The sequence below is a fragment of the Cetorhinus maximus genome, chromosome 11, assembly GCF_964194155.1.
Source record: "Cetorhinus maximus chromosome 11, sCetMax3.hap1.1, whole genome shotgun sequence".
NCBI classification, from domain to species: domain Eukaryota; kingdom Metazoa; phylum Chordata; class Chondrichthyes; order Lamniformes; family Cetorhinidae; genus Cetorhinus; species Cetorhinus maximus.
The window spans coordinates 127,369,202-127,393,831 of NC_135889.1; the positions used below are offsets into that span (position 1 = coordinate 127,369,202).

The 24,630-nt window shown below is 56.1% G+C and overlaps 1 protein-coding gene across 1 annotated transcript in view; it reads right to left on the reverse strand.

The window, feature by feature from the left end:
• The window catches only part of LOC144686231 (SPRY domain-containing protein 3-like), a 1,189,784-nt gene that overhangs the window by 1,127,987 nt on the left and 37,167 nt on the right, over positions 1–24,630 (reverse strand). Inside the window, exons 2-3 of the mRNA XM_078551322.1 lie at positions 10,501–10,627; positions 7,951–8,026 (exon numbers count right to left, since the gene is read on the reverse strand). Of these exons, the coding sequence (XP_078407448.1) occupies positions 7,951–8,026; positions 10,501–10,627 (203 nt within the window). The remainder of the gene's footprint in view (positions 1–7,950; positions 8,027–10,500; positions 10,628–24,630) is intronic.

Here is a 24,630-nt window from a genome sequence, read left to right on the forward strand (position 1 = left end):
TCCCCCCCCCCACCACACGCTGCATCAACCGGACACATCCCCCCCCCCACACGCTGCATCAACCGGACACATCCCCCCCCCCACACGCTGCATCAACCGGACACATCCCCCCCCCCACCACACGCTGTATCATCCGGACACATCCCCCCCCCCACACGCTGCATCAACCGGACACATCCCCCCCCCCACACGCTGTATCATCCGGACACATCCCCCCCCCACACGCTGCATATCCGGACACATCCCCCCCCCCAAACACGCTGCATCATCCGGACACATCCCCCCCCCACCACACGCTGCATCATCCGGACACATCCCCCCCCCCACACGCTGCATCAACCGGACACATCCCCCCCCCCACCACACGCTGCATCAACCGGACACATCCCCCCCCCCACACGCTGCATCATCCGGACACATCCCCCCCCCACCACACGCTGCATCATCCGGACACATCCCCCCCCCCACACGCTGCATCATCCGGACACATCCCCCCCCCCACCACACGCTGTATCATCCGGACACATCCCCCCCCCCACACGCTGTATCATCCGGACACATCCCCCCCCCCCCCCCCCACACGCTGTATCATCCGGACACATCCCCCCCCCCACCACACGCTGTATCATCCAGACACATCCCCCCCCCCCCCCCCCACACGCTGTATCATCCGGACACATCCCCCCCCCCCCCCCCCCACACGCTGCATCAACCGGACACATCCCCCTCCCCCCCACACGCTACATCAACCGGACACATCCCCCCCCCCACACGCTGCATCATCCGGACACATCCCCCCCCCCACACACTGTATCATCCGGACACGTTGCCGTGGTTTCACACCGATGTGTTTGATGACGTGCACCTCGCAATCTGCACTTCGCTCGGGACTTCAAGGATTGTTTGCCGACCTCGCCTCGGGCAACACTCCGGTCATTGGTGCCAGGCTCCCACATCACTTTTAGGGGGGGCTCATAGAAACATAGAAACTAGGAGCAGGAGTAGGCCATTCGGCCCTTCGAGCCTGCTCCACCATTCATTATGATCATGGCTGATCATCCAACTCAATAACCTGCTCCCGCTTTCTCCCCATATCCTTTGATCCCTTTCGCCCCAAGAGCTATATCTAACTCCTTCTTGAAAACATACAATCTTTTGGCCTCAACTACTTTCTGTGGTAACAAATTCCACAGGTTCACCGCTCTCTGGGTGAAGAAATTTCTCATCATCTCAGTCCTAAATGGTCTACCCCATATCCTCAGACTGTGACCCCTGGTTCTGGACTCCCCCACCATCAGGAACATCCTTCCTGCATCCACCCTGTCTAGTCCTGTTAGAATTTTATAGGTTTCTATGAGATCCCCCCTCATTCCTCTGAACTCCAGTGAATATAATCCTAATCGACTCAATCTCTCCTCATATGTCAGTCCCGCCATCCCAGGAATCAGTCAGGTAAACCTTCGCTGCACTCCCTCTATAGCAAGAACATCCTTCCTCAGATAAGGAGACCAAAACTGCGCACAATATTCCAGGTGTGGTCTCACCAAGGCCCTGTACAATAGCAGCAAGACATCCCTGTTCCTGTACTCGAATCCTCTGGCTATGAAGGTCAACATACCATTTGCCTTCTTTACCGCCTGCTGCACTTGCATGCTTACCTTCAGCGATTGGTGTACAAGGACACCCAGGTCTCGTTGCACATTCCCCTCTCTCAATTTATAGCCATTCAGATAATAATCTGCCTTCCTGTTTTTGCTACCAAAGTGGATAACCTCACATTTATCCACATTATACTGCATCTGCCATGCATTTGCCCACTCACTCAGCTTGTCCAAATCACACTAAAGTATCTCTGCATCCTCCTCACAGCTCACCCTCCCACCCAGCTTTGTGTCATGGGCAGGTCTCCACCTACTAGATCAGCCAACAGGCAGGGCAGCTTTTCAACAACTACAGGGCCAGGGCTTGGGGAATGGGGAGAAGTGGCCTCAGGCAAGGGTAGAGGCTGCAGGGCGAGGGCTGTACAGTGGAAGGAGGGTATCCCAGGGTGTGTGTGGGGCACATGTTGATCTGTGCAAGTGACTTCAAGAGGGTGAGGGCTGAGGAAGCAGTATCCAGAGGAGACGAGGCCGGATGGAGATGTGAGGGTGTGTGAGAGTGAGTGGTGATGCCCCTTGAGCTGGCAGTGAGTGAGATGCCAGTAAATGTGTGATGGGTGTGTGAGCGTGTGAGTTTAGAGTGATGAGATGGTTGCCTTACCCTGGCAGCATGAATGAGATCATTCACCCTCTTTCTGTATTGGATGGCCAACCTCTTCTGTGCAGCATTGGCACTGACCACCAGTGTCACCGACCCCCCAAGCTGGAGTGGTGAGACTGGTGAGGCGGCCTCCAACAGTGTCCAGAAGGTGCCCCACACCACTACCCAACACCGACACCCCACACCACCCCACACCACCGCCCCACACCACCGCCCCACGCCACCCCACACCACCACCCCACACCACCGCCCCACACCACCCCACACCACCCCACACCACCACCCCACACCACCACGCCACACCACCCCACACCACCACCCCACACCACACCACCCCACACCACCACCCCACACCACCGCCCCACACCACCCCACACCACCGCCCCACACCACCACCCCACACCACCACCCCACCCCACACCACCCCACACCACCACCCCACCCCACACCACCGCCCCACCACCGCCCCACACCACCGCCCCACACCACCACCCCACACCACCGCCCCACACCACCGCCCCACACCGACACCCCATACCACCGCCCCACACCACCACCCCACACCACCGCCCCACACCGACACCCCACACCACCGCCCCACACCACCACCCCACACCACCACCCCACCACCGCCCCACACCACCACCCCACCACCACCCCACCACCGCCCCACACCACCACCCCACACCACCACCCCACCACCGCCCCACACCACCACCCCACACCACCACCCCACCACCGCCCCACACCACCACCCCACACCACCACCCCACCACCGCCCCACACCACCACCCCACACCACCACCCCACCACCGCCCCACACCACCACCCCACACCACCACCCCACCACCACCCCACACCACCACCCCACCACCGCCCCACACCACCACCCCACACCACCACCCCACACCACCACCCCACCACCTCCCCACACCACCACCCCACACCACCACCCCACACCACCACCCCACCACCGCCCCACACCACCACCCCACACCACCACCCCACACCACCACCCCACCACCGCCCCACACCACCACCCCACACCACCACCCCACCACCGCCCCACACCACCACCCCACACCACCACCCCACACCACCGCCCCACACCACCACCCCACACCACCACCCCACACCACCACCCCACCACCGCCCCACACCACCGCCCCACACCGACACCCCACACCGACACCCCACACCACCCCCCCACCACCACCCCACCACCGCCCCACACCACCACCCCACACCACCGCCCCACCCCACACCACCGCCCCACACCACCACCCCACCACCGCAACACACCACCGCCCCACACCACCGCCCCACACCGACACCCCACACCACCGCCCCACACCACCACCCCACACCACCACCCCACCACCGCCCCACACCACCACCCCACACCACCACCCCACCACCGCCCCACACCACCACCCCACACCACCACCCCACCACCGCCCCACACCACCACCCCACACCACCACCCCACCACCACCCCACACCACCACCCCACACCACCACCCCACCACCACCCCACACCACCACCCCACACCACCACCCCACACCACCACCCCACACCACCACCCCACCACCACCCCACACCACCACCCCACCACCGCCCCACACCACCACCCCACACCACCACCCCACCACCGCCCCACACCACCACCCCACACCACCACCCCACCACCGCCCCACACCACCACCCCACACCACCACCCCACCACCGCCCCACACCACCACCCCACACCACCACCCCACCACCACCCCACACCACCGCCCCACACCGACACCCCACACCACCCCACACCACCGCCCCACACCGACACCCCACACCACCCCACACCACTGCCCCACACCACCGCCCCACACCGCCCCACACCACCACTCCCCTCTCCCTCCCCTCCCCACTCCCTCCCCTCCCCCTCCTCGCTCCCACCCCCTCCCCTCTCCCCCTCCCCTCTCCCCCTCCCTCTCCCTCCCCCTCCCCTCCCCCACCCCCCCTCCCCCTCCCCTCCCCCTGCCCTCCCCCTCTCCCTCCCCCTCCCCTCCCCTCTCCCTCCCCCTCTCCCTCCCCCTCCCCTTTCCCTCCCCCTCCCCTCCCTCCCCCTGCCCTCCCCCTCTCCCTCCCCTCTCCTTTCCCTCCCTCCCCTTCTCCCTCCCCCTCCTCTCCCCTCTCCCTCCCCCTCCTCTCCCCCTCCCCTCCCCCTCCCCTCCCCTCTCCCTCCCCCTCCTCTCCCCTCTCCCTCCCCCTCCCCTCTCCCTCCCTCCCCCTCTCCCTTCCCGTCCCCTCCCCTTTCCCTCCCTCCCCCTCTCCCTGCCCTTTCCCTCCCTCCCCCTCTCCCTCCCCCTCCTCTCCCCTCTCCCTCCCCCTTCCCTCCCCTCTCCCTCCCCCTCCTCTCCCCTCTCCCTCCCCTCCCCTCTCCCTCCCTCCCCCTCTCCCTCCCCCTCCCCTCCCCTCCCCTCTCCCTCCCTCCCCCTCTCCCTCCCCCTCCTCTCCCTCCCCCTCCCCTCCCCTCTCCCTCCCCCCACACCTTTGCTCGCCATCCCCCCGGATGATTGCTCCATCCTGGTGGGGTGGTGAGGACAGATCAGTGATGAACCATATCTCACAACAGGCTTTTCACATTAAGCGTGTAAATGTGTTCAGAATCCATTGTTTTTCCCTTTCTGACAGAAACAGCCTGAACTGCCAGCATTTAAATACCAAATATCACCACCTCCAAAAGACGATTATACATCTGCAAACTATTGTTCAAATGCAGTGACTCACAGAGCAGCCCAGTTTTCTGTTAGGAGACACACAGGAGACAGTGTAAATGTGAGTGGATTGAACCCCTCAATCCCACCGTTCCCCAGCAAACGCTCTGCAGCTAAACTCAGGGCAACCCTCAGGCTCCAACCCCACAGATTATTTCCGATTGCCAAGATTGGCTTTGGCTGACGTTGCTGGATTTCCATGTGGAGGAGATAACATTACATGGAATATACGGCACAGAAACAGGCCATTCAGCCCAGCCACCTTCATGCTACTCACAACTTTCCTCCCACCCTTCTCCATCCTTTTTGATGAAACATTAAAGCCCGAGGGCCCCCCTCAAACGTGAAAGACCCGAGGAAATCGTTCAAAGAGGAGCAGGGTAGTTCTGCCCAGTGTCCCTTCCCATGTTTATCCCTCAATCAACATCATAACAACAGATAGTTTGGTCGTTACCACATTACTGCTTGTGGGAGCGGGCTGTGTGTAAATTGGCAGCCACATTTCCTGCATTACAAAAGCAACCACACTTCAAAGAGCACTTTGTTGCCTTTAAGATGCTTTGAGACATCCGGTGGTCAAGAAAAGTGCAACCAGTATCATCATCTATTCCCTCCACACTCACATGTTTCTCTATGATTCTTTTTAAATGTATCGATGCTGTTCACTTCACTCCCTGTGTGAGCGACTTCCACATCCTCACCACTCGCTGGGTGAAGGAGTTTCTCCTGAATCCCCCCTTGGATTTCTTGGTGACCATCTTATGTTGAGGGCCTCTCGTTCTGCTCTTCCCCACAAGAGGAAACATTCTCTCTGTGTCCACTCGATCAAAACCTTCCATCATTTTAAAAACCTCTATCAAGTCCCCTTTCAGGAAATAAACGCAATGATACTGAGTCAGAGCCAGGAACCATTCGAAATGTCACATGTTGCTTTCTCCTATTGGATAGGGAGGTTTCCGATCTGACTGCGTATGGGCACCTCACTGCCGCTCCAGCACTGAGTCAGTGGTCAGACCGAACATGGGGGATGGGGCGGGAAGGAGGGACAGGAAAGGCAGGTAAGGGGTAGGGGGAGAGGCCTGGACCAAGCCTGCACAGGAGCTCCAGTTACAATGAGAATTCCCACAGTGAAGTTCTGTGTAAAGGGTGGCAGCAAACAGCCTGGGAACTAATGCTTGGAACGGGAGTGTCACAGACTCGGCAAACTCGTTTCTGGAATATTCTAACCAGGTTCTCAGGTCCGGCAGTGTATCCTGGACAGGCCACCACACCCGGGTCATGGGGGTGAACTGCTCACCAAATCACAGCGGTGCCGAAAGGCACCTAAAGGGTGTATCAGGTGAGCAACACTCCCCACTCTGACCTCCCACACTCTCCCTATCCTCACCTCTAATTCTCACCACCACTATCCTCACCCCTACTACCCACCACCACCACCCTCACCTCTACTCCCCACCACCACCATCCTCACCCCTACTCCCCACCACCACCATCCTCACCCCTACTCCCCACCACCACCACCATCCTCACCCCTACTCCCCACCACCACCATCCTCACCCCTACACCCCACCACCACCATCCTCACCCCTACTCCCCACCACCACCATCCTCACCCGTACACCCCACCACCACCATCCTCACCCCTACTCCCCACCACCACCATCCTCACCCCTACTCCCCACCACAACCATCCTCACCCCTACTCCCCACCACCACCATCCTCACCCCTACTCCCCACCACAACCATCCTCACCCCTACTCCCCACCACCACCATCCTCACCCCTACTACCCACCACCACCACCCTCACCTCTACTCCCCACCACCACCATCCTCACCCCTACTCCCCACCACCACCATCCTCACCCCTACTCCCCACCACCACCACCATCCTCACCCCTACTCCCCACCACCACCATCCTCACCCCTACACCCCACCACCACCATCCTCACCCCTACTCCCCACCACCACCATCCTCACCCCTACACCCCACCACCACCATCCTCACCCCTACTCCCCACCACCACCATCCTCACCCCTACACCCCACCACCACCATCCTCACCCCTACTCCCCACCACCACCATCCTCACCCCTACTCCCCACCACAAACATCCTCACCCCTACTCCCCACCACCACCATCCTCACCCCTACTCCCCACCACCACCATCCTCACCCCTACTCCCCACCACCACCATCCTCACCCCTACTCCCAACCACCACCATCCTCACCCCTACTCCCCACCACCACCATCCTCACCCCTACTCCCCACCACCACCATCCTCACCCCTACACCCCACCACCACCATCCTCACCCCTACTCCCCACCACCACCATCCTCACCCCTACTCCCCACCACCACCATCCTCACCCCTACACCACCATCCTCACCCCTACTCCCCACCACCACCATCCTCACCCCTACTCCCCACCACCACCATCCTCACCCATACTCCCCACCACCACCATCCTCACCCCTACTCCCCACCACCACCATCCTCACCCCTACACCCCAACACCACCATCCTCACCCCTACTCCCCACCACCACCATCCTCACCCCTACTCCCCACCACCACCATCCTCACCCATACTCCCCACCACCACCATCCTCACCCCTACACCCCACCACCACCATCCTCACCCCTACACCCCACCACCACCATCCTCACCCCAATCCTCACCACCACCATCCTCACCCCTACTCCCCACCACCACCATCGTCAGCCCTACTCCCCACCACCACCATCCTCACCCCTACTCCTCACCACCACCATCCTCACCCCTACTCCCCACCACCACCATCGTCAGCCCTCTCCTCACTACCCACTCCCCACAATGTCCCACCTCCAATAAACACAAGGATCTCTTTGTAATGAAGATCTTTAACTTGCAACAGGAATTCAAGTAAATGGCCACTCGAAGATTACCTCAAAATAATTGTTGTGCTTTGGCAAAGGCTGAGCAACCACATAGCATCCCACATCCCCCGAGTTCCCTTGGTACCTGTGAGAGAGCGAAAAGAAAACCGATTTACACTGCGCCCCAAACAAAAGGACTGATTATTGATCAGTCACACCATCAGCTACTTTAATTAACACCAAACCCCGTCCACTCTAATTAACACAAACCCCACCCACTCTAATTAACACCAACCCCGCCCACTCTAATTAACTCCAAACCCCGCCCACTCTAATTAACTCCAAACCCCACCCACTCTAATTAACACCAAACACCACCCACTATAATTAACTCCAAACCCCACCCACTCTAATTAACTCCAAACCCTGCCCACACTAATTAACTCCAAACCCCGCCCACACTAATTAACCCAAACCCCGCCCACACTAATTAACCCAAACCCCGCCCACTCTAATTAACACAAACCCCACCCACACTAATTAACACCAACCCCGCCCACTCTAATTAACTCCAAACCCCACCCACTCTAATTAACTCCAAACCCCACCCACTCTAATTAACACCAAACACCACCCACTATAATTAACTCCAAACCCCACCCACTCTAATTTACACCAAACCCCGCCCACGCTAATTAACCCAAACCCCGCCCACGCTAATTAACCCAAACCCCACCCACTCTAATTAACTCCAAACCCCGCCGACTTTAATTAACGCCAAACCCCACCCACTCTAATTAACACCAAACCCCACCCACTCTAATTAACTCTAAACCCCACCCACACTAATTAACTCCAAACAACACCCACTCTAATTAACCCCCAAACCCCACCCACTCTAATTAACTCCAAACCCCACCCACTCTAATTAATCCCAAACCCCACACTCACTAATTAACCCCAAACCCCACCCACTCTAATTAACACCAAACCCCACCCACTCTAATTAACCTCAAACCCCACCCACTCTAATTAACTCCAAACCCCACCCACTCTAATTAACACCAAACCCCACCCACTCTAATTAACCTCAAACCCCACTCACTCTAATTAACTCCAAACCCCACCCACTCTAATTAACCCCAAACCCCACCCACTCTAATTAACACCAAACCCCACCCACTCTAATTAACACCAAACCCCACCCACACTAATTAATTCCAAACCCCGCTCACTCTAATTAACCCCGAACCCCACCCACTCTGATTAACACCAAACCCCACCCACTCTAATTAACCCCAAACCCCTCCCACTCTAATTAACCCAAACCCCACCCACTCTAATTAACCCCAAACCCCACCCACTCTAATTAACTCCAAACCCCACCCACACTAATTAACCCCAAACCCCACCCACTCTAATTAACACCAAACCCCACCCACACTAATTAACTCCAAACACCACCCACTCTAATTAACCCCCAAACCCCACCCACTCTAATTAACTCCAAACCCCACCCACTCTAATTAATCCCAAACCCCACAGTCACTAATTAACCCCAAACCCCACCCACTCTAATTAACACCAAACCCCACCCACTCTAATTAACCTCAAACCCCACCCACTCTAATTAACTCCAAACCCCACCCACTCTAATTAACACCAAACCCCACCCACTCTAATTAACCTCAAACCCCACTCACGCTAATTAACTCCAAACCCCACCCACTCTAATTAACCCCAAACCCCACCCACTCTAATTAACACCAAACCCCACCCACACTAATTAACACCAAACCCCACCCACTCTAATTAACACCAAACCCCACCCACACTAATTAACTCCAAACCCCGCTCACTCTAATTAACCCCGAACCCCACCCACTCTGATTAACACCAAACCCCACCCACTCTAATTAACCCCAAACCCCTCCCACTCTAATTAACCCAAACCCCACCCACTCTAATTAACCCCAAACCCCACCCACTCTAATTAACTCCAAACCCCACCCACACTAATTAACCCCAAACCCCACCCACTCTAATTAACTCCAAACCTGACCCACACTAATTAACCCCAAACCCCACCCACTCTTATTAACCCCAAACCCCTCCCACACTAATTAACCCCAAACCCCACCCACTCTAATTAACTCCAAACCCCACCCACTCTAATTAACCCCAAACCTCGCCCATTGTTAATAAACCTAGCCCCGCCCCCTATAAGTAAGCCAAAACCCCACCCACTTTAATTAGCCCCCAAACCCCACCCACTCTAATTAACCCCAAAACCCAATCACTTCAATTAACCCCAAACCCCACTCAGTCTAATTAACCCCAAACCCCACCCATTCTATTTAACCCACAAACCCCACCCATTCTAATTTACTCCAACCCCCCCATTCTAATTTAGCCCCCAGCCCCACCCACTGCAATTACCCCCCACCCTCCCCAACCCCAGGCCCACCGACTAAAATGAGTTCCTAACCCCTCCCACTGTTATATTACCTAGTCCCACCCACTTTAACCCCAGGCCCGTCCAGTGGAATTAACCCCCCATGTGCTGGCTCGATTTTGGCAGGGCTTTGGTTTCGCTCTCTAGCCCCATCTTATCCTCACCTGAGAACATCACCAGTAATTTGTATCCTCTCGAAACGGTCATGCAGTGAGGGCGTTGCTGCTGATCCATGCACCGTCCTCCTCCAGCCCAATAGCTCTCTCACCTGGCGATTAAAATCATCCATTTCTGTGGGGGGGGGAAACAACAGAATGATCAAAAATAAATTTAAGCCAAAGTTTTTCTCCTTTTATTTCAAATTTTTAGTATTCAAACTCTTCTGGTGGTATTCATCCGATGAAGAGTACTTCACAAAATAACATCGGATCCAACTTCACGATTCATTCCCTTCAATCAGATTTCTGTCCGGCAGCACACACACAAACATGGACTGCAGTGGCTCAACAAGGCAGCTCACCCCCACCTTCTCAAGGGCAACTAGGGATGGGCAATAAATGCTGGACCAGCCAGCGAAGCCCACATCCCATAAATGAAGTTTTAAAAAGCTCTTATTACAAATCACAAGTCACCAGTGAGATCCTCAGTGACTGTGACAAAGGTAAACTTTCCCTCCTCATCCCTCTTGACCTGTCTGCAGCCTCTGACCCGGTTTGACCACAACATCCTCCTCCAACACCTCTGCACTGTCGTCCAGCTGGGTGGGGCTGCTCTCACCTGCTTCCATTCTTACCGATCTGATCATAGTTAGAGAATCACCCGCAATGGTTTCTGTTCCCACACCGTTACCTCTGGTGTCCCCCAGGGATCGATCCTTGGCCCCTCCTATTTCTCATCTACTCGGGCCCCTCGGTGACATCATCTGAAGGCACAGCGTTAATTTTCGCGTGTACACTGACAACACCCAGCTTGATCTCACCATCACCTCTCCCAACTCCTCCACTGTTGCTAAATCGTCAGACTGCTTATCCGAAATCCAGTACTGGATCAGCAGAAATTCCCTCAAATTAAATACCGGAAATACTGAAGACTTCATCTTCAAAACCTGCCACAAAATTAGTAAATGCCGAATCCATACCTCTCTCTGGCAACTGGCTGAGCTAAACCCAGTTTTTACACAACTTTGGTGTCACATTTGACAACAAGATGAGCTTTGGAGCTCATGTCCACGCCATCACAAAGACCATCTATTACCACCGCCCCCATGGAGACTGTCTCAGGTCATCTCCTGATCAACACTCGTTCATACCATCGTTACACCAAAATTTGAGGAATGAACTGTACTATCAGCTGATCTCCAACGTTAGGCCCTCTGTAAACTAAGGTCATCAAAATCTGTGTCACCAGCGTCCGAAATCCCATCAAGTACCATTTACCCATGAGTCCCTGTGCTCTCTGACCTACACTGGCTCCCAATTAAACAATATTACTGTGGGAGCACTGCACTGACAGAGGATCAGTACTGAGGGAGTGCTGCACTGTCAGAGGGTCAGTGCTGAGGGAGTGCTGCACTGTCAGAGGGTCAGAACTGAGGGAGTGCTGCACTGTCAGAGGGTCAGAACTGAGGGAGTGCTGCACTGTCAGAGGGTCAGAACTGAGGGAGTGCTGCACTGTCAAAGGGTCAGTACTGAGGGAGTGCTGCACTGTCAGAGGGTCAGTGCTGAGGGAGTGCTGCACTGTCAGAGGGTCAGTGCTGAGAGAGTGCTGCACTGTCAGAGGGTCAGTGCAGAGGGAGTGCTGCACTGTCAGAGGGTCAGTGCTGAGGAAGTGCTGCACTGTCAGAGGGTCAGTGCTGAGGGAGTGCTGCACTGTCAGAGGGTCAGTACTGAGGGAGTGCTGCACTGTCAGAGGGTCAGTGCTGAGGGACGGCGGCACTGTCAGAGGGTCAGTGCTGAGAGAGTGCTGCACTGTCAGAGCGTCAGTACTGAGGGAGTGCAGCACTGTCAGAGGTTCAGAACTGAGGGAGTGCTGCACTGTCAGAGGGTCAGTACTGAGGGAGTGCTGCACTGTCAGAGGGTCAGTACTGAGGGAGTGCTACACAGTCAGAGGGTCAGTACTGAGGGAGTGCTGCTCTGTTAGAGGGTCAGTACTGAGGGAGTGCTGCACTGCCAGAGGGTCAGTACTGAGGGAGTGCTGCACTGTCAGAGGGTCAGTACTGAGGGAGAGCTGCTCTGTAAGAGGGTCAGTACTGAGGGAGTGCTGCACTGTCAGAGGGTCAGTACTGAGGGAGTGCAGCACTGTCGGAAGTTCAGTACTGAGAGAGTGCTGCACTGTCAGAGGGTCAGTACTGAGGGAGTGCTGCACTGTCAAAGGGTCAGTACTGAGGGAGCACTGCACTGTCAGAGGGTAAGTACTGAGGGAGTGCTGCACTGTCAGAGGGTCAGTACTGAGGGAGCACTGCACTGTCAGAGGGTCAGTACTGAGGGAGTGCTGCACTGTCAGAGCGTCAGCACTGAGGGAGTGCTGCACTGTCAGAAGGTAAGTACTGAGGGAGTGATGCTCTATCAGAGGGTCAGCACAGAGTGAATGCTGTACTGTCAGAGGGTCAGTACTGAGGGAGTGCTGCACTGTCGGAGGGTAAGTATTACGGGAGTGTTGCACTGTCAAGGGGTCAGTACTGAGGGAGTGCTGCACAGTCGGAGGGTCAATACCGAGGGAGTGCTGCACTGTCAGAGGGTCAGTACTGAGGGAGTACTGCATTGTCAGAAGTCAGGCATGAGGGAGTGCTCCACTGTCAGAAGATCAGTACTGAGGGAGTGCTGCACTGTCAGAGGGTCAGTACTGATGGAATGCTGTCCTGTCAGAGGGTCAGTACCGAGAGAGTGCCGCACTGTCAGAGGGTCAGTACTAAGGGAGTACTGCACTGTCAGAGGGTCAGTACTGAGGGAGTGCTGCACTGTCTGAGGGTCAGTACTGAGGAAGTGCTGCACTGTCAGAGGGCCAGTACTGACGGAGTGCTGCTCTGTGGGAGGGTCAGTACTGAGGGAGTGCTGCACTGTCAGAGGGTCAGTACTGAGGGAGTGCTGCACTGTCAGAGGGTCAGTACTGAGGGTGTGCTGCACTGTCAGAGGGTCAGTGCTGATGGAGTGCTGCACTGTCAGAGGGTCAGTACTGAGGGAGCACAGCACTGTCAGAGGGTCAGTACTGAGGGAGTGCTGCACTGTCAAAGGGTCAGTACTGAGGGAGTGCTGCACTGTCAGAGGGTCAGTACTGAGGGTGTGCTGCACTGTCAGAGGGTCAGTGCTGATGGAGTGCTGCACTGTCAGAGGGTCAGTACTGAGGGAGCACAGCACTGTCAGAGGGTCAGTACTGAGGGAGTGCTGCACTGTCAAAGGGTCAGTACTGAGGGAGACCTGCACTGTCAGAGGGTCAGTACTGAGGGAGTGCTGCACTGTCAGAGGGTCAGTACTGATGGAATGCTGTCCTGTCAGAGGGTCAGTACCGAAAGAGTGCTGCACTGTCAGAGGGTCAGTACTGAGGGAGTGCTGCACTGTCTGAGGGTCAGTACTGAGGAAGTGCTGCACTGTCAGAGGGTCAGTACTGAGGGAGTGATGCACTGTGGGAGGGTCAGTACTGAGGGAGTGCTGCACTGTCAGAGGGTCAGTACTGAGGGAGGGCTGCACTGTCAGGAGGTAAGTACTGAGGGAGTGCTGCACTGTCAGAGTGTCAGTACTGAGGGACTGCTGCACTGTCAGAGAGTCCGTACTGAAGGAGGGCTGCACTGTCAGAGGGTCAGTACTGAGGGATTTCTGTCCTGTCAGAGGGTCAGTACCGAGAGAGTGCCGCACTGGCAGAGGATCGGTATTGAGGGAGTGCTGCACTGTCTGAGGGTCAGAACTGAGGTAGAGCTGCACTGTCTGAGGGTCAGTACTGAGGGAGTGCTGCACTGTCAGAGGGTCAGTACTGAGGAAGTGCTGCACTGTCAGAGGGTCAGTGCTGAGGGAGTGCTGCACTGTCAGAGGGTCAGTACTGAGGGAGTGCTGCACTGTCAGAGGGTCAGTACTGAGGGAGTGCTGCACTGTCAGAGAGTAAGTACTGAGGGTGTGCTGCACTGTCAGAGGGTCAGTACTGAGGGATTTCTGTACTGTCAGAGGGTCAGTACTCTTGGAATGTTGTCCTGTCAGAGGGTCAGTACCGATAGAGTGCCGCACTGTCAGAGGGTCAGTACTGAGGGAGTGCTGCATTGTCAGAGGGTCAGTAGTGAGGGAGTGCTACACTGTCAGAGGGTCAGTACTGAGGGAGTGCTGCATTGTCAGAGGGTCAGTACTGAGGGAGTGCTGCACTGTCAGAGGGTCAGAACTGAGGGAGTGCTGCACTTTTACAGTGTCAGTACTGAGGCAGTGCTGCACTGTCAGAGGGTCAGTACTGGGGGAGTGCTGCACTGTCAGAGGGTCGGAACAGAGGGAGTTTTGCAATGTCAGAGGGTCAGTGCTGAGGGAGTGCAGCACTCTCAGAGGTCAGAATGAGGGAGTGCTGCAATGTCAGAGGGTCAGTACTGAGGGAGTGCTGCATTGTCAGAGGGTCAGTACTGAGGGAGTGCTGCACTGTCAGAGGGTCAGAACTGAGGGAGTGCTGCACTTATACAGTGTCAGTACTGAGGCAGTGCTGCACTGTCAGAGGGTCAGTACTGGGGGAGTGCTTCAGTGTCAGAGAGTCAGCACTGAGGGAGTGCTGCACTGCCTGAAGGTCAGTACTGATGGACTGATGCAATGTCAGGGTGCCAGTACTGAGGGAATGTGGCACTGTGAGAGGGTTACTACTGACGGAATGTTGCACTGTCAGAGTGTCGGCACTGAGGAAGTGCTGCGCTTTTGGAGGTTTCAGTACTGAGGGAGTGCTGCAGTGTCAGAGGGTCAATACTGAGAGAATACTGCACTGTCAGAGGGTCAGTACTGAGGGAGTGCTGCACTGTCAGAGGGTCGGAACAGAGGGAGTTTTGCAATGTCAGAGGGTCAGTGCTGAGGGAGTGCAGCACTCTCAGAGGTCAGAATGAGGGAGTGCTGCAATGTCAGAGGGTCAGTACTGAGGGAGTGCTGCATTGTCAGAGGGCCAGTACTAATGGAGTGCTGCACTGTCAGACAATCTATACTGAGGGAGTTCGGCACTGTCACATGGTCTGAACAGAGGGAATGCTGTACTGCCTGAAGGTCAGTACTGAGGGAGTGCTGCACTGTCAGGGTGTCAGTACAGAGGGAGTGCTGCACTGTCAGAGGGTCAGTAATGAGGGAGTGCTGCAATGTCAGGGTGTCAGTACTGAGGGAGTGCTGCACTGTCAGAGGGTCAGTAATGAGGGAGTGCTGCACTGTCTGAGGGTCAGTACTGAGGAAGTGCTGCACTGTCAGAGGGTCAGTACTGAGGGAGTGATGCACTGTGGGAGGGTCAGTACTGAGGGAGTGCTGCACTGTCAGAGGGTCAGTACTGAGGGAGGGCTGCACTGTCAGGAGGTAAGTACTGAGGGAGTGCTGCACTGTCAGAGTGTCAGTACTGAGGGACTGCTGCACTGTCAGAGAGTCCGTACTGAAGGAGGGCTGCACTGTCAGAGGGTCAGTACTGAGGGATTTCTGTCCTGTCAGAGGGTCAGTATCGAGAGAGTGCCGCACTGGCAGAGGGTCGGTATTGAGGGAGTGCTGCACTGTCTGAGGGTCAGAACTGAGGGAGTGCTGCACTGTCTGAGGGTCAGTACTGAGGGAATGCTGCACTGTGAGAGGGTCAGTACTGAGGAAGTGATGCACTGTCAGAGGGTCAGTACAGAGGGATTTCTGTCCTGTCAGAGGGTCAGTACCGAGAGAGTGCCGCACTGGCAGAGGATCGGAATTGAGGGAGTGCTGCACTGTCTGAGGGTCAGAACTGAGGTAGTGCTGCACTGTCTGGGGGTCAGTACTGAGGGAGTGCTGCACTGTCAGAGGGTCAGTACTGAGGAAGTGCTGCACTGTCAGAGGGTCAGTGCTGAGGGAGTGCTGCACTGTCAGAGAGTAAGTACTGAGGGTGTGCTGCACTGTCAGAGGGTCAGTACTGAGGGATTTCTGTACTGTCAGAGGGTCAGTACTCTTGGAATGTTGTCCTGTCAGAGGGTCAGTACCGATAGAGTGCCGCACTGTCAGAGGGTCAGTACTGAGGGAGTGCTGCATTGTCAGAGGGTCAGTAGTGAGGGAGTGCTACACTGTCAGAGGGTCAGTACTGAGGGAGTGCTGCATTGTCAGAGGGTCAGTACTGAGGGAGTGCTGCACTGTCAGAGGGTCAGAACTGAGGGAGTGCTGCACTTTTAGAGTGTCAGTACTGAGGCAGTGCTGCACTGTCAGAGGGTCAGTACTGGGGGAGTGCATCAGTGTCAGAGAGTCAGCACTGAGGGAGTGCTGCACTGTCAGAGGGTCAGTACTGAGGGAGTGCTGCACTGTCAGAGGGTCAGTACTGAGGGAGTGCTGCACTGTCAGTAGGGTCAGTGCAGAGGGAGTGCTGCACTGTCAGAGGGTCAGTGCTGAGGGAGTGCTGCACTGTCAGAGGGTCAGTGCAGAGGGAGTGCTGCACTGTCAGAGGGTCAGTACTGAGGGAGTGCTGAACTGTCAGAGGGTCAGTACTGAGGGAGTGCTGCACTGTCAGAGGGTCAGTACTGAGGGAGTGCTGCACTGTCAGACGGTCAGTACTGAGGGACTGCTGCACTGTCAGTAGGGTCAGTGCAGAGGGAGTGCTGCACTGTCAGAGGGTCAGTGCTGAGAGAGTGCTGCACTGTCAGAGGGTCAGAGCAGAGGGAGTGCTGCACTGTCAGAGGGTCAGTACTGAGGGAGTGCTACACAGTCTGAGGGTCAGTACTGAGGGAGTGCTGCACTGTCAGAGGGTCAGTACTGAGGGAGTGCAGCACTGTCGGAAGTTCAGTACTGAGAGAGTGCTGCACTGTCAGAGGGTCAGTACTGAGGGAGTGCTGCACTGTCAAAGGGTCAGTACTGAGGGAGCACTGCACTGTCAGAGGGTAAGTACTGAGGGAGTGCTGCACTGTCAGAGGGTCAGTACTGAGGGAGCACTGCACTGTCAGAGGGTCAGTACTGAGGGAGTGCTGCACTGTCAAAGGGTCAGTACTGAGGGAGAACTGCACTGTCAGAGGGTCAGTACTGAGGGAGTGCTGCACTGTCAGAGGGTCAGTAGTGAGGGAGAACTGCACTGTCAAAGGGTCGGTACTGAGGGAATGCTGCACTGTCAGAGGGTCAGTACTGAGGGAGTGCTGCACTGTCAGAGGGTCAGTACTGAGGGAGTGCTGCACTGTCAGAAGGTAAGTACTGAGGGAGTGATGCTCTATCAGAGGGTCAGCACAGAGTGAATGCTGTACTGTCAGAGGGTCAGTACTGAGGGAGTGCTGCACTGTCGGAGGGTAAGTATTACGGGAGTGTTGCACTGTCAAGGGGTCAGTACTGAGGGAGTGCTGCACAGTCGGAGGGTCAATACCGAGGGAGTGCTGCACTGTCAGAGGGTCAGTACTGAGGGAGTACTGCATTGTCAGAAGTCAGGCATGAGGGAGTGCTCCACTGTCAGAAGATCAGTACTGAGGGAGTGCTGCACTGTCAGAGGGTCAGAACTGATGGATTGCTGTCCTGTCAGAGGGTCAGTACCGAGAGAGTGCCGCATTGTCAGAGGGTCAGTACTGAGGGAGTGCTGCACTGTCTGACGGTCAGTACAGAGGAAGTGCTGCACTGTCAGAGGGCCAGTACTGACGGAGTGCTGCTCTGTGGGAGGGTCAGTACTGAGGGAGTGCTGCACTGTCAGAGGGTCAGTACTGAGGGAGTGCTGCACTGTCAGAGGGTCAGTACTGAGGGTGTGCTGCACTGTCAGAGGGTCAGTGCTGATGGAGTGCTGCACTGTCAGAGGGTCAGTACTGAGGGAGCACAGCACTGTCAGAGGGTCAGTACTGAGGGAGTGCTGCACTGTCAAAGGGTCAGTACTGAGGGAGAACTGCACTGTCAGAGGGTCAGTACTGAGGGAGTGCTGCACTGTCAGAGGGTCAGTACTGATGGAATGCTGTCCTGTCAGAGGGTCAGTACCGAAAGAGTGCTGCACTGTCAGAGGGTCAGTACTGAGGGAGTGCTGCACTGTCTGAGGGTCAGTACGGAGGAAGTGCTGCACTGTCAGAGGGTCAGTACTGAGGGAGTGCTGCACTGTGGGAGGGTCAGTACTGAGGGAGTGCTTCACTGTCAGAGGGTCAGTACTGAGGGAGGGCTGCACTATCAGGAGGTAAGTACTGAGGGAGTGCTGCACTGTCAGAATGTCAGTACTGAGGGACTGCTGCACTGTCAGAGAGTCCGTACTGAAGGAGGGCTGCACTGTCAGAGGGTCAGTACTGAGGGATTTCTGTCCTGTCAGAGGGTCAGTATCGAGAGAGTGCCGCACTGGCAGAGGGTCGGTATTGAGGGAGTGCTGCACTGTCTGAGGGTCAGAACTGAGGGAGTGCTGCACTGTCTGAGGGTCAGTACTGAGGGAGTGCTGCACTGTGAGAGGGTCAGTACTGAGGAAGTGCTGCACTGTCAGAGGGTCAGCACAGAGGGATTTCTGTCCTGTCAGAGGGTCAGTACAGAGAGAGTGCCGCACTGGCAGAGGATCGGTATTGAGGGAGTGCTGCACTGTCTGAGGGTCAGAACTGAGGTAGTGCTGCACTGTCTGAGGGTCAGTACTGAGGGAGTGCTGCACTGTCAGAGGGTCAGTACTGAGGAAGTGCTGCACTGTCAGAGGGTCAGTGCTGAGGGAGTGCTGCACTGTCAGAGGGTCAATACTGAGGGAGTGCTGCACTGTCAGAGGGTCAGTACTGAGGGAGTGCTGCACTGTCAGAGAGTAAGTACTGAGGGTGTGCTGCACTGTCAGAGAGTCAGTACTGAGGGAGTGCTGCACTGTCAGAGGGTCAGTACTGAGGGAGTGCTGCACTGTCAGAGGGTCAGTACTGAGGGAGTGCTGCACTGTCAGAGGGTCAGTACTGAGGGAGTGCTGCACTGTCAGAGAGTAAGTACTGAGGGTGTGCTGCACTGTCAGAGGGTCAGTACTGAGGGATTTCTGTACTGTCAGAGGGTCAGTACTCTTGGAATGTTGTCCTGTCAGAGGGTCAGTACCGATAGAGTGCCGCACTGTCAGAGGGTCAGTACTGAGGGAGTGCTGCATTGTCAGAGGGTCAGTAGTAAGGGAGTGCTACACTGTCAGAGGGTCAGTACTGAGGGAGTGCTGCATTGTCAGAGGGTCAGTACTGAGGGAGTGCTGCACTGTCAGAGGGTCAGAACTGAGGGAGTGCTGCACTTTTACAGTGTCAGTACTGAGGCAGTGCTGCACTGTCAGAGGGTCAGTACTGGGGGAGTGCTTCAGTGTCAGAGAGTCAGCACTGAGGGAGTGCTGCACTGCCTGAAGGTCAGTACTGATGGACTGATGCAATGTCAGGGTGCCAGTACTGAGGGAATGTGGCACTGTGAGAGGGTTACTACTGACGGAATGTTGCACTGTCAGAGTGTCGGCACTGAGGGAGTGCTGCGCTTTTGGAGGTTTCAGTACTGAGGGAGTGCTGCACTGTCAGAGGGTCAATACTGAGAGAATACTGCACTGTCAGAGGGTCAGTACTGAGGGAGTGCTGCACTGTCAGAGGGTCGGTACAGAGGGAGTTTTGCAATGTCAGAGGGTCAGTGCTGAGGGAGTGCAGCACTCTCAGAGTTCAGAATGAGGGAGTGCTGCAATGTCAGAGGGTCAGTACTGAGGGAGTGCTGCATTGTCAGAGGGCCAGTACTAATGGAGTGCTGCACTGTCAGACAATCTATACTGAGGGAGTTCGGCACTGTCACATGGTCTGAACAGAGGGAATGCTGTACTGCCTGAAGGTCAGTACTGAGGGAGTGCTGCACTGTCAGGGTGTCAGTAGAGAGGGAGTGCTGCACTGTCAGAGGGTCAGTAATGAGGGAGTGCTGCAATGTCAGGGTGTCAGTACTGAGGGAGTTCTGCACTGTCAGAGGGTCAGTAATGAGGGAGTGCTTCACTGTCAGAGCGTCAGCACTGAGGGAGTGCTGCACTGTCAGAAGGTAAGTACTGAGGGAGTGATGCTCTATCAGAGGGTCAGCACAGAGTGAATGCTGTACTGTCAGAGGGTCAGTACTGAGGGAGTGCTGCACTGTCGGAGGGTAAGTATTACGGGAGTGTTGCACTGTCAAGGGGTCAGTACTGAGGGAGTGCTGCACAGTCGGAGGGTCAATACCGAGGGAGTGCTGCACTGTCAGAGGGTCAGTACTGAGGGAGTACTGCATTGTCAGAAGTCAGGCATGAGGGAGTGCTCCACTGTCAGAAGATCAGTACTGAGGGAGTGCTGCACTGTCAGAGGGTCAGTACTGATGGAATGCTGTCCTGTCAGAGGGTCAGTACCGAGAGAGTGCCGCACTGTCAGAGGGTCAGTACTAAGGGAGTACTGCACTGTCAGAGGGTCAGTACTGAGGGAGTGCTGCACTGTCTGAGGGTCAGTACTGAGGAAGTGCTGCACTGTCAGAGGGCCAGTACTGACGGAGTGCTGCTCTGTGGGAGGGACAGTACTGAGGGAGTGCTGAACTGTCAGAGGGTCAGTACTGAGGGAGTGCTGCACTGTCAGAGGGTCAGTACTGAGGGTGTGCTGCACTGTCAGAGGGTCAGTGCTGATGGAGTGCTGCACTGTCAGAGGGTCAGTACTGAGGGAGCACAGCACTGTCAGAGGGTCAGTACTGAGGGAGACCTGCACTGTCAGAGGGTCAGTACTGAGGGAGTGCTGCACTGTCAGAGGGTCAGTACTGATGGAATGCTGTCCTGTCAGAGGGTCAGTACCGAAAGAGTGCTGCACTGTCAGAGGGTCAGTACTGAGGGAGTGCTGCACTGTCTGAGGGTCAGTACTGAGGAAGTGCTGCACTGTCAGAGGGTCAGTACAGAGGGAGTGATGCACTGTGGGAGGGTCAGTACTGAGGGAGTGCTGCACTGTCAGAGGGTCAGTACTGAGGGAGGGCTGCACTGTCAGGAGGTAAGTACTGAGGGAGTGCTGCACTGTCAGAGTGTCAGTACTGAGGGACTGCTGCACTGTCAGAGAGTCCGTACTGAAGGAGGGCTGCACTGTCAGAGGGTCAGTACTGAGGGATTTCTGTCCTGTCAGAGGGTCAGTATCGAGAGAGTGCCGCACTGGCAGAGGGTCGGTATTGAGGGAGTGCTGCACTGTCTGAGGGTCAGTACTGAGGGAGTGCTGCACTGTGAGATGGTCAGTACTGAGGAAGTGCTGCACTGTCAGAGGGTCAGTACAGAGGGATTTCTGTCCTGTCAGAGGGTCAGTACCGAGAGAGTGCCGCACTGGCAGAGGATCGGTATTGAGGGAGTGCTGCACTGTCTGAGGGTCAGAACTGAGGAAGTGCTGCACTGTCTGAGGGTCAGTACTGAGGGAGTGCTGCACTGTCAGAGGGTCAGTACTGAGGAAGTGCTGCACTGTCAGAGGGTCAGTGCTGAGGGAGTGCTGCACTGTCAGAGAGTAAGTACTGAGGGTGTGCTGCACTGTCAGAGGGTCAGTACTGAGGGATTTCTGTACTGTCAGAGGGTCAGTACTCTTGGAATGTTGTCCTGTCAGAGGGTCAGTACTGAGGGAGTGCTGCATTGTCAGAGGGTCAGTAGTGAGGGAGTGCTACACTGTCAGAGGGTCAGTACTGAGGGAGTGCTGCATTGTCAGAGGGTCAGTACTGAGGGAGTGCTGCACTGTCAGAGGGTCAGAACTGAGGGAGTGCTGCACTTTTAGAGTGTCAGTACTGCGGCAGTGCTGCACTGTCAGAGGGTCAGTACTGGGGGAGTGCATCAGTGTCAGAGAGTCAGCACTGAGGGAGTGCTGCACTGTCAGAGGGTCAGTACTGAGGGAGTGCTGCACTGTCAGAGGGTCAGTACTGAGGGAGTGCTGCACTGTCAGTAGGGTCAGTGCAGAGGGAGTGCTGCACTGTCAGAGGGTCAGTGCTGAGGGAGTGCTGCACTGTCAGAGGGTCAGTGCAGAGGGAGTGCTGCAATGTCAGAGGGTCAGTACTGAGGGAGTGCTGCACTGTCAGAGGGTCAGTACTGAGGGAGTGCTGCACTGTCAGACGGTCAGTACTGAGGGAATGCTGCACTGTCAGTAGGGTCAGTGCAGAGGGAGTGCTGCACTGTCAGAGGGTCAGTGCTGAGAGAGTGCCGCACTGTCAGAGGGTCAGTGCAGAGGGAGTGCTGCACTGTCAAAGGGTCAGTACTGAGGGAGTGCTACACAGTCAGAGGGTCAGTACTGAGGGAGTGCTGCACTGTCAGAGGGTCAGTACTGAGGGAGTGCAGCACTGTCGGAAGTTCAGTCTGAGAGAGTGCTGCACTGTCAGAGGATCAGTACTGAGGGAGTGCTGCACTGTGAAAGGGTCAGTACTGAGGGAGCACTGCACTGTCAGAGGGTAAGTACTGAGGGAGTGCTGCACTGTCAGAGGGTCAGCACTGAGGGAGCACTGCACTGTCAGAGGGTCAGTACTGAGGGAGTGCTGCACTGTCAAAGGGTCAGTACTGAGGGAGAACTGCACTGTCAGAGGGTCAGTACTGAGGGAGTGCTGCACTGTCAGAGGGTCAGTAGTGAGGGAGAACTGCACTGTCAAAGGGTCGGTACTGGGGGAATGCTGCACTGTCAGAGGGTCAGTACTGAGGGAGTTCTGCACTGTCAGAGGGTCAGTAATGAGGGAGTGCTTCACTGTCAGAGCGTCAGCACTGAGGGAGTGCTGCACTGTCAGAAGGTAAGTACTGACGGAGTGCTGCTCTGTGGGAGGGACAGTACTGAGGGAGTGCTGAACTGTCAGAGGGTCAGTACTGAGGGAGTGCTGCACTGTCAGAGGGTCAGTACTGAGGGTGTGCTGCACTGTCAGAGGGTCAGTGCTGATGGAGTGCTGCACTGTCAGAGGGTCAGTACTGAGGGAGCACAGCACTGTCAGAGGGTCAGTACTGTGGGAGTGCTGCACTGTCAAAGGGTCAGTACTGAGGGAGACCTGCTCTGTCAGAGGGTCAGTACTGAGGGAGTGCTGCACTGTCAGAGGGTCAGTACTGATGGAATGCTGTCCTGTCAGAGGGTCAGTACCGAAAGAGTGCTGCACTGTCAGAGGGTCAGTACTGAGGGAGTGCTGCACTGTCTGAGGGTCAGTACTGAGGAAGTGCTGCACTGTCAGAGGGTCAGTACTGAGGGAGTGATGCACTGTGGGAGGGTCAGTACTGAGGGAGTGCTGCACTGTCAGAGGGTCAGTACTGAGATGGGCTGCACTGTCAGGAGGTAAGTACTGAGGGAGTGCTGCACTGTCAGAGTGTCAGTACTGAGGGACTGCTGCACTGTCAGAGAGTCCGTACTGAAGGAGGGCTGCACTGTCAGAGGGTCAGTACTGAGGGATTTCTGTCCTGTCAGAGGGTCAGTATCGAGAGAGTGCCGCACTGGCAGAGGGTCGGTATTGAGGGAGTGCTGCACTGTCTGAGGGTCAGAACTGAGGGAGTGCTGCACTGTCTGAGGGTCAGTACTGAGGGAGTGCTGCACTGTGAGAGGGTCAGTACTGAGGAAGTGCTGCACTGTCAGAGGGTCAGTACAGAGGGATTTCTGTCCTGTCAGAGGGTCAGTACCGAGAGAGTGCCGCACTGGCAGAGGATCGGTATTGAGGGAGTGCTGCACTGTCTGAGGGTCAGAACTGAGGTAGTGCTGCACTGTCTGAGGGTCAGTACTGAGGGAGTGCTGCACTGTCAGAGGGTCAGTACTGAGGAAGTGCTGCACTGTCAGAGGGTCAGTACTGAGGGAGTGCTGCACTGTCAGAGAGTAAGTACTGAGGGAGTGCTGCACTGTCAGAGAGTAAGTACTGAGGGTGTGCTGCACTGTCAGAGGGTCAGTACTGAGGGATTTCTGTACTGTCAGAGGGTCAGTACTCTTGGAATGTTGTCCTGTCAGAGGGTCAGTACCGATAGAGTGCCGCACTGTCAGAGGGTCAGTACTGAGGGAGTGCTGCATTGTCAGAGGGTCAGTAGTGAGGGAGTGCTACACTGTCAGAGGGTCAGTACTGAGGGAGTGCTGCATTGTCAGAGGGTCAGTACTGAGGGAGTGCTGCACTGTCAGAGGGTCAGAACTGAGGGAGTGCTGCACTTTTAGAGTGTCAGTACTGAGGCAGTGCTGCACTGTCAGAGGGTCAGTACTGGGGGAGTGCATCAGTGTCAGAGAGTCAGCACTGAGGGAGTGCTGCACTGTCAGAGGGTCAGTACTGAGG